Source organism: Gossypium hirsutum, chromosome A01 (genome assembly GCF_007990345.1).
Source record: "Gossypium hirsutum isolate 1008001.06 chromosome A01, Gossypium_hirsutum_v2.1, whole genome shotgun sequence".
Taxonomy (NCBI): Eukaryota; Viridiplantae; Streptophyta; class Magnoliopsida; order Malvales; family Malvaceae; genus Gossypium; species Gossypium hirsutum.
The window spans coordinates 23,298,981-23,309,620 of NC_053424.1; the positions used below are offsets into that span (position 1 = coordinate 23,298,981).

Below are 10,640 nucleotides of genomic sequence, written 5' to 3' on the forward strand. Positions count from 1 at the left end.
TAGTTTTAGGCCTAGTTGAGGGACCAAAATTTATATTTGACCATTTTTCTATAAAACGCAAAAAAGGAAAAAGAAAAGAGAAAGATGTGAACATGTGTCAAGTAGAAGGACCAAAAATGATATTTGACCAATATTCTATAAAGTGTAAAAAAAGGAAAAAGAAAAAGGAAAAGAAAAAAGAAATATTGAACACTTTGTGAAGTATGAAGGTCCTTTGAAGCTTTCTTTTATATAACACGTATGAGTACGATTATTGTTTGTGTCAAATTATAAAGGAATGTTAAAATATGCTCTAGGTCTTTGTACATTTCGTGTATTTAGAATTTAGTTTCCCTACATTTATATTAAAAAATTAATGCCTCTAGTTTTCGTATTAAAAAATTCAAGTCTAATTATCACCATTGTTAAAATTCTTTTATTAAATTTTCTAGTGTCACATTTTCAAATTAAAAAGAAAAACTTGATAGCCAACAATAAAAATAACTTTGAGAATATTGGTGAAGATTTTTTTTTTTAAAAAAAACACTCATTCAAACTTGTTATAATAGAATAATTATTTCATGTTGGAAAAGTATTCTTAAGAAAAATTGAAGTCATTATTTTAATTGAAATAGTTAACAATAGTAACTATTTACATTAATTAATGATTTTATAAAAATAGAGAGGTCAAATTATGTCAAAATGAAAAGTATATAGATTAAATCTCAAACTTCAACATGATCTAGGGGCCAAAATTAAAATTTGACCATTGTCTTATAATGGGAAAAATGCGACGTAAGCCTAAAAGAAATGGGGAGTCACATGTCAGTCTCTAGGACTTTTATGACATTCAAATTATATATAATCATGTAGTATTTTAATTGAAAAGTTAAAAATATTAATTATTTGGACATAATTAAAGATTAGATCACAAATTTAAACATAATAGATGGACTAAAATTAAAATTTAATCATTTCTCTAAAATATAAAAGGAAAACTTTTTTTTGAAAATTAAATCAGCTGATGCATTAAATAAGGGAAAAGAAAATAAATTACAAAAGCTTAAAATCAGCTTAGCCAGCTATCCTAACCTAAGGAATTCTTGTGGGTGATGCCTTGAAACAACGCAACTGCCAAAATATCACAAGGCTTAATAAAGATGATAACGAAAACCACACATTTCCTAAACCAAGGCTCCGTTTGTTTGACAGTAATGTTTTCTGGAAAATGATTTCTGGAAAATGATTTACTTTTTTGGTGTTTGGATAAATCTGTTTAAAATATTTTCTGTTGTTTGGCAGATTTCCTGAAAATATTTTCAAGAAAAGCTGTTTTCACATATATTAATAAATTTATATTTTAAATTTTTTATATATATTGCAATGATTTATTTCTAAATAAATAAATCAAATTAAATATATAATAATACTAAATTATTAAGCTAGAATATTAACCGTCATAAATTGAAAACAACCAAAGTCAAATAAATTATTTGTAATTATGTTATAAAAAATAAAAAACAAGGATTGAATAATTATAAATTAGCCTCTAAACCACAATTAATACTAGAAATTAATAATATTATCCAAATGCATAATTAGTAGTACACCACATAATAACAACAACATTGTCTAAGTGCATAACTAATATTACACCACATTAAAAGTATCAATATCTTCAACCTTGAGAAAATTTTTGAAGCCAATTTTTTCTATGCTTATTACTTTTAACTAAAAAAGCTTTGGCCTCGGATTCATGACTCATTAGATAATCAAACACAGAACACAGGAAGTCATCATCAAATCCTTCTTCCTTCATCGACATCACTTCTTCGTAAAGATGTGGTGTCTTATTCGCAGTAAATTGTTCCAAAGCATTAGCAATTTGGCCAAGTTGTTCACCCACAAAATGAATTTGTTCATCAACGACACTTTTTTGAACATTTTTTCTTTTACGTTTGGATGTGCTAGATGAAGATACTTTTGTTCTTACTTCTTTAGTCTCTTCATTGTCGCAGTTTATAGGCACTGAATCTTGGTTACCATCATCCAAATTTATGTCAACAAATGTTCTGGCAAAACTCCCTGTTGCTATATCTTTTCCAACAACCAAAGCCATTTTATCATAATGATCAATGCTTTTATTCAAAAATGGTTCATACTTCTTGTGTGCCTGTTGGATATTATACACAATTAGAATAACAAGTAAAAAACAATTGAAATATACTTAACATATATATATTACCATCACTGTTGCATCATATATCGCTCTATCACATGTGATCATTTTCAAGTTATCATCCCATCCAAAACCACTTTCACCTCGAATTGTGCATATAATTTGCCACTGGTCTTTTACAGTCCTCAAATGATTTTCCACATGCTTCACATCGCATTGGACTTGAAATCCTTCAGAAATGGCTTCGGCAACTCGATTAATAGAAACTGCTTTGAAAGTATTAGGAGGCTTATTTCCTCTCTAGGCCTTCTCTGCTAGCATTTTAAGAAAAATATGTTCCATAGGTTTTGTCCACTTGAATTGCTTGGAGGTCCCTTCTTTGTTGCCCTTACCCATTCTACATTAATAATTGTCATTGTCAATCATTTCAATATCCAACAAGCTTAAAACATAATAAAGTCAATATCCAACAAGCTTAAAACATAATAAATTCAATATCTAACAAGCTTAAAACATAATCAATATCTAACAAATTCAAGACATAATAATTTCAAAATCCAAAAACTAAAATTTCAATATCATTATCCAACCAACATTAACAAAAAAAAACAATTTTAATACTAAAACATACATAACATAGAAACAATAACCCTAAGCCCTAAACTTAGCTAATATTTCTAGCCATATAATCAGTCCACATAGTTTGTGCAATTCCGTCTCTTTTAGCAGACTCTCTTACTTCTTCTCTTTCTTCTCGCTTCGTAAGAGTTGGTATTATCAAATCAGACTCAGGCTCCTTGTATAATCATTGATTAAGTAAATCACTAGGATCAACTCCCATTATATGATTATGAATGATACAACAAGCCAAAACTATATCTACTTGAGTTTGAAAATTCCAAAATGATTCAGCATCTAATACATGAAATCGTTTCTTCAAAATCCCAAAAACACGTTCAATAGTGATTCGTAATGATGAATGATGAAGATTAAAGAGTTCCTTTGCATTTTCAGGCCCCTGAGCACTAAACTCTTTTAAATGATATCGAACACCACGATATGGGGTAATATATCCATTTCGGATGCCATATCCAACATCATCAAGATAATATTTACCTACAATTTTACAAAACATAATTAATACTAATAAATTATGAGCTTATTAGAACTATTTGGTATTTAATGATAATTATTACCTTCCGGAATTCTTAATCCTCTTGGGCGTGAAAGTACATCACTTAAAATACGAGAATCATGTGCACTACCTTCCCAACCAGGTAGAACATAGGAAAATTTCAAATCAAATGTAATGGCAGCCAATACATTTTGTCGTCCCCCTTTACGACTACGAAATCTTCTTTAAATGCTAAGTGGAACGGATGCACGAACATGAGTTCCATCTAATGCTCCAATACAATCTTTAAAATAAGGATAAACCTTGGATTGTTTTTAATTTCACTAGGAGTTGATTCATCAGGTAATCTAATAACTAGTTTATACAATTTCAAAATAGCTCTCAATACAACCCTAAAGTAACGGCGAATTGTCTCAGTTGATCTATAATATCTAGATCCAATCACTCGAAACCTTACATTATGAGCAATTATATGTAAAAATATAACTACTTGCTCCCTAATATTCACAAATATAGTTGATTGTAACAAATTATTCCTACTAAGAATATCATACAAATTAAAAAAGGCAATCGATATCATCCTTATCACATCAATACAATGCTGGTCACCACTATATAAAATACTATTAATATAATTTTCTCTTTCATAATCCCGATTCACACGAGGGTGAGAAGCAGTTTCCTTCCTAGTTTTTAATTTTTTAATTCAAAGAGCCCTAAAAGCTAAAACTGAAGCCACAACTCCGACAATTGTATTTTGATCTTGATTACGATCCATCTACACAAAATAATGCCACACAAATATTTGATCACTACAAAAAAGATGCAAGATTTTTCATAAGATCACATATATGACTAAAGTTACCATGACTAAAGTGCATACATACATATTAAGCTAATTATAATTGTATTAATAATTTTTTGAGAAATTAAGCTACTTTCTTTGTACCTATTTAGTGACACAACTAAAATTAGATATGATTCAATTTGAGAATAAACCAATGATTGGTCATAATATAATGTACATATGTAATGTTGAAAATGGACACCATACCTATACTTATTCATCATTTCATATCGTTATTCTATTCTTAAATAAATATTGCAACCACTTCCCTCTTCTTTTTTTAAGTTATTTGTAGATGACATGATGTATAGTGGCAGTAGTAGAAATGTTATTTTATTTAATATTTTATTCTTCTATTTAATATTTTTTATTAAACTTTCTCTTTTGAATGTACATATGATTTAATTAGATTTTTTTTTACTTCAAAATTTTTGGACTTAATTATTCTAAATTTTATATCAAAATAATTTTTAAAATTAAATATTTAAATTGTAAAAAAATATTTTATTATATTAAATTTTAATTTATTTTAATGGTGGTATTATTTCATTACATTTTTTTATTAATGTGAAATTCTTCTAATTAATGTTTTTAATTGTATCTTTTTGGCTAAACATTGAAGATAGGCATAATATCAAATTTAGCCTTTAATGTTTATATTTTGTATCAATTTGGCTCTTCCAATTAAAATCTCAGTTGTAGATACAATTGGATACAAAAGTCAACCTTTGTATTATCATATGAATTCACAAGAAGAAACATAATATCAAAATTCACATAAAGCAGAGGATAAGGTTAAGAGTTAACAAAAGGATGATTGTGGATAAAAACACCGCGTTAATGATGTATGATAATATATTATTGACAGATAAAATTTTTTAATCCATAATGAAAGCTGAAATTGAAAAAAAAAAAGTAGGCTAGCATATACTTAAAACTCAAAACAATACAAGAAATGCATTAACAGTGGCAGTAGTAAAATTATCTGAGTGTTTTTTCTTCTCTCTCTTAATTTAGTCAATCATTGTTTCCTATATATAACATCACTCATGAGTCATGCCTCAAACTCATAAAAAAGAAACTTGACCAACATTGGTACATGCCCCTATATAAGTTATAGAAAACTATATATATAGCTCAAATAATGAAGGAAGCTAGAAATGGAGTTGGTTATAATCTTTAAAAAAACCATTAGTCCCACAGAATATGTGCAGTGGGAGGGCTCTACCTTTCAAGCTAGAAAAAAGAAAAAAAAGATTGCATTAAGGGAGTATACAAATATAAATATATGTAATAATGATGTAAAAATTAACAAAGCAAAGTGGGCTAAATATTGAAGTGCAGCAAGCTGAACTTTTGAAGAATGATGAGTAGATCATCAAACAAACAAAAAACACATCACACATTGATTTTTGTGTATATTAATTCTATGCTTTTAGGATATTATATCAAGAACAGCATTTGGAACCTTTTTTGAACAAGGAAAACTGATCTTTTTTGTTATAAGAACAGCAAATGCAGTTTTTCTCTCTTGTAGTTGAAAGCCTAAATATCCCAGGCTTGAGGTAGTGGTGATTACCCTCTTCATTTTTCCTTTAAAATATACCTCTATCTAACACATCATCCCTACCAGGTTTTTGCCTACTAAAAATAATAGAGAGATATGGAGACTAGATAAGGAAACTAATGAATCAATTCAAGCACTGATCTGAGCAAAAAATGAAACAAGAGAAGAATATTCAAGTTTCCTTATTCTTTTCTAAGAATGCTGAAACTATAGGATATTGGACTCACTACTTGTGGCAGTTAGCTGAACCAGCTTTTAACTACTAAACTGATGCACATGGACATGAGAAATACATTAATTTAGTATATATTATATCTACAATATCTAACTTCACTAGGATATGAATTTCTTTGAACTTCATGGTGAGTCGAGCAGTTATTCTCTTGATTTTGATAAGTTCTGGTAGTGTGATCATGCATCATTGATTCTTTCGGCATTTCTACTAACTGAATTAGCCAATCCCTAGAAGTAGCTAGTTTTGGAAATGATTCCCTACTCAAAGAAAATTGTGGTGAGGCTTGTCTTTTATAGCTTATAGATAAACCCATTGATGTGGAAATTGCTTTTGGCTTAGCAAGGATTGATTTTAGCCCAACGTGGAAACTGTAGTGTTATATTTTTTGTTAACACTTACTGAGGGTAATGTAACTTTATAAAGAGGAACTGAGAAAAAGAAAATCAGAAAGAAAACCATTTGTTTGACTATATAGAGTTAATAACTTATGCATGAACTCGAATGTTGGATCACATGAGAAATGAGTTCAAGTCAGAGTTCAATTTTACCAGATGAAAAAAAAGGGAAATTTTACAACATCTTCTGTTCTGTTTTAAGAATCTTTGCAAACATATCAATGCATTACCAACTATAACAAGGAGAAAGTAAGTTGCCAAATATCTATTACTTCAGAAAATAAAAAAAAAAAACAAATCTAAGATAATAGAAGAGAAAGCATAAACTGAATGATGCAAAACCCAGAAACAAACAGATTTTAAATAAAGCATAGAAAAGGAAGAAGAAGAAGATTCTTCAACAGACAGATGCAAAATCCAAACAGATTAAACAAACAGATGCAAAATCCAAACAGATTCTTCAACTAAAAAAAGAAGAAGAAGAAGATTTAAATGAGAGAGGCGACAAATTGAATGAAATACAGAGTGAAGCATAAAAAAGTTACCTTGAACTTTGTTTCAGGAAGGGAACTGGTCTAACTGGATGAAGAAGAAGAAGGACGGAAAGAGGAGGAAAGATGGAAAATGTCTTACAGAAATAAAATCAGTAAGATATTTTCCCTAAAATCCCTTCTCATTTTCTTGTGTTTTTAAAAACGTTTTACCAATATAAGTTATTTTCAAGCAAACAAACACTGGAAAACTAGGAAAACATTTTCCGGAAAATGTTTTCCTGGTAAGCAAATAGACCTTAAAAGAACAACTCTAAACCCTAAACTCTTCCCCTTCTTTCCTTTCTCTATTGCTCCGGTATTGCCGATGTTCTATATATAAAAACCTAGTTCTCATCACGTCGTTTGCATGAATGTCTTCAACTAAACCCAGTCTCTATGTTTTGAGTTCATTGAGTCTCCGGTCGCCATTAACTGCTCACCCCAGACTTAGATTTTAAACACTTTCAGATTTTAAAACTGTACTCTTATATCCTTTATTACCGTGAAATCAATCTTTGGTGGAACCTCCTCTACCTAATAAATCAGTGACTCGTACTCTCGACCCCAATTGACCAGTTCATGTGCTACCTTGTTTGCTGAGTAATGAACGAACCGAAAAGATGAGCTCCTAAACTTCACAACTTTAAGTTTTATTTCTTTTAAAATATTGCATATCACAGACCTATCATCTTCCTGATTGTTAAGTTTTTTTTTATAACAGTGAGAGAGTCTCCTTCTACCACAATGTCTCCAAATCCCATTCCCTCTTTGAATGTTATTGCTTGAAGGCATGCAACTGCTTCAACAGTGGTTGGATCTCGAATGTTGATAACCGGGTACACACATGCTCCCATAACTAAGCCCATATTATTTCTTACAATGATGCCTAAACTTGCACTACATTTTGACTGCTAATAAGAAGAGTCGAAGTTAACTTCGACTCATTCTTCACTTGGGGGCTCCTAACTTTTTATTTGTCTACTGGATCTATGAATAGATAGACTCTCAAGATAGCCTAGATCAGCTATATATGCTTTATTGAATCCCACCACATCACACACTCTTTCCCTCAACCTTTAATGATAGATCTTGTTTCTATTATGCCAAATAGCCCAATATGCTATTGCTATGCTAACACATTGTTGACTACCGTTGTTGTCAAAAAGTTGTACTAACCACTGTAACCACTCCTGGTTTTCATTTGTGGACAAGGTTAACACTCCTACTTCTTGAAACACGACCTTCGTAAATAAACAGTCATGAAATAAGTGGGCAATCATTTCATCATCTTCTCCACAAACTAGGAAGAGAGCGTTGGTCCTCAGCTTTGCTTAGCTTTAGATTACACATTGTAGGAAAATAGTTTTTAGTGATTCTCCATAGATTTATTTTAATTTTACTGAAGATATTAAGGATTCAAAGTTTTGAATAATAAGTTTTTGTAGCATTTATATGTGATATGTGTTCATTCTCCAGCAGGATCTACTTTTCTGTAATGCTCCATCTATAGCCATTTTTTGCTGTATAAATTCGAAATTTATCACCTTGCCATGCTAGAATGCCTAGTTGAGATGTATTTACCAGCGATATGGAAACTATTCGTTGGACTTGATCCTTGCTAAACAAAGAGTCTAAGGTACTAACATTCTAGCTCTTTAAGTCTTCATCAATCAGATCTGCTACCATTGTATATCTCCAATTCATGTTTTGACCTTTTATTCTTCTTCAATAGGGTAGGGTAGCCATGGGTCATTCCAAATGTTGATTGTTTTTCCATCTCCAATTTGCCAACCTATGCCCTTTTTCAGAATGTTACAAGCACCCCAAATGCTTTTTCAGGTAAAGGAAAGGTAAAAACCTAAACCTGCCTTATGAAATCGCATCTCGGATAGTACTTGTTTTTCATTACTTGAGCCAATAGATTGGTGGGTTTGGTTATTAGCTTCCACCCTTGCTTAGCAAACAAGACTTTTATAAAAATTGAAAGATCTTTAAAACCAACACCTCTTTACGCCTTTGGGGTACATAATGATTTCCGCGATTAGTTCTTAGGTTGCGCCACCAAAATCTACATAATAATGCTTCTAATTCACGATATAAGGAAATTGGCAAATTAAAGCATTACATAGCGTAGATTGGGATAGCCTGTAAAATAGATTTAATAAAAACCTCCTTGCCTCCTATTAATAGATTACAAATACTCCAGCTTTTTATTTTTGTCAAGAATTGTTATTTGATTTCAACAAAAGAATTTTTCTTACGTCATCCTACCATTGTTTGTAACCCTAGGTATTTCTCAAGGTTATTGGCAATTCTGACACTCAACTCCCTACCTCATTACAACTTTGATTCTTCTAAATTGTTGCTAAAATATAACAATGATTTATTGAAATTTACCATTTGTCATGAAATTCTCTCATATTCATTTACCACTGCCTTTGTTGCCATAATTCCTTCTTTTGTTGCCCTCCCAAATAAGAAGCTATCATCTGCAAAAAAATAAGTGAGTTATTGATAAGCCTCATTTCCTTACCTTTGCTCATTCATTTTTCTTTTCTCTTTTAGCTATGTTGAGCAATTTTGAAAAGCCCTTTGCACAAATGATAAATAAATAAGGGCTTAAAGGGTCTTCTTACCTTAAACCTCTTGAAGGTCTAAACTTGATTCCTTTTCCTCTATTGAGCACCACCGAATAAGATACATTGTTAACACATCTCATGATCAAAGTTATCGATGCTTCACAAAATCCAAATCATCTTGTCATTTTTTCCACAAGTTTTCATTCAACTCTATCATAGGACTTGCTCATATTTAATTTTAGAGAAATGACCACTTCTTGCATATTTTTTTTTCTTAAAAGAATGTAATAATTTGTATGCCACTATAATGTTGTCAATAAGTTATCTCCATAGCATAAAATCACCTTGAGTTTCTTCAATACAATAATTTAGGGCATTCCTAAATCTGTTGGCAATTGCTTTTAAGATTACCTTAAGAGGACATTACAAAGGCTAATTGGTCGAAACTGACCCATATTTTTAGCCACAAAGACTTTAGGAATTAGAATAATATGTCTTGTTCACCTCTCCAATCTTTTTTTGATTATTTAATATTTCTAAACAAAACCTCTTTACATCTACCTTCACAATGTGCCAATGTTTTTTATAAAAGAATGTGAGAAAACCATCCTTTCCTGGTGCTTTTAGTGGTACCATAGATTTTAAAGCTTCCACCAACTCTTCTTCTTTAAAAAAGGCCAACAATTCCTCATTCAAACTACTAGGGATACTTGGATGTATTTCTGCTAGCAGGTTTTCACAATTATAGATTGTCTTAGATGTGAACAGATCCACAAAGTATCTTCTTGTTATCCCAATTAACTTCTCCTCTCCTTCGACCCACTCACTATTCTCGTTTTCAAGGCCTTTTGCAAAGTTCCTCTTCTTACATTGATTAGTAAACTTATGGAAGAAAGATTTATTACGATCACCCATCCTAAGAAAATTTGCTCGTGCTCGTTACTCCCAATAATTTTTTTCTTTCTCAGCTTCCATGTTCAGTGCTAGCTTAACTTTTGTTACCACTGCCAAGTGGTTATCATCTGGTTCTTCTTCATTAAGCTGTTGGAGTCTTTAAGTCAACTCCTCTTTTATTTTAACTTTTTCCATTCATTAGATCTGGCCTATTCTTTTAGAGATCTTCCTAGAACCTTTAAGTTTCTAGAGAGCTCCAAGTTGCTTGAATTCCAAACCATCCTAACATGCTTTTCA

General features: G+C 30.9%; 1 protein-coding gene across 1 annotated transcript; it reads right to left on the bottom strand.

Moving 5' to 3' along the window:
* Positions 1-1,648: 1,648 nt before the first annotated feature.
* Positions 1,649-10,364, bottom strand: LOC121211181 (uncharacterized). Its single transcript, XM_041083665.1, has 3 exons — positions 10,055-10,364; positions 2,225-2,424; positions 1,649-2,152 (listed from the first exon to the last, which is right to left on the bottom strand). The coding sequence occupies exons 1-3, from the start codon at positions 10,362-10,364 to the stop codon at positions 1,658-1,660; spliced, it is 1,005 nt and encodes a 334-aa protein (XP_040939599.1). The 3' UTR covers positions 1,649-1,657.
* Between the last annotated feature and the right edge of the window lie 276 nt (positions 10,365-10,640).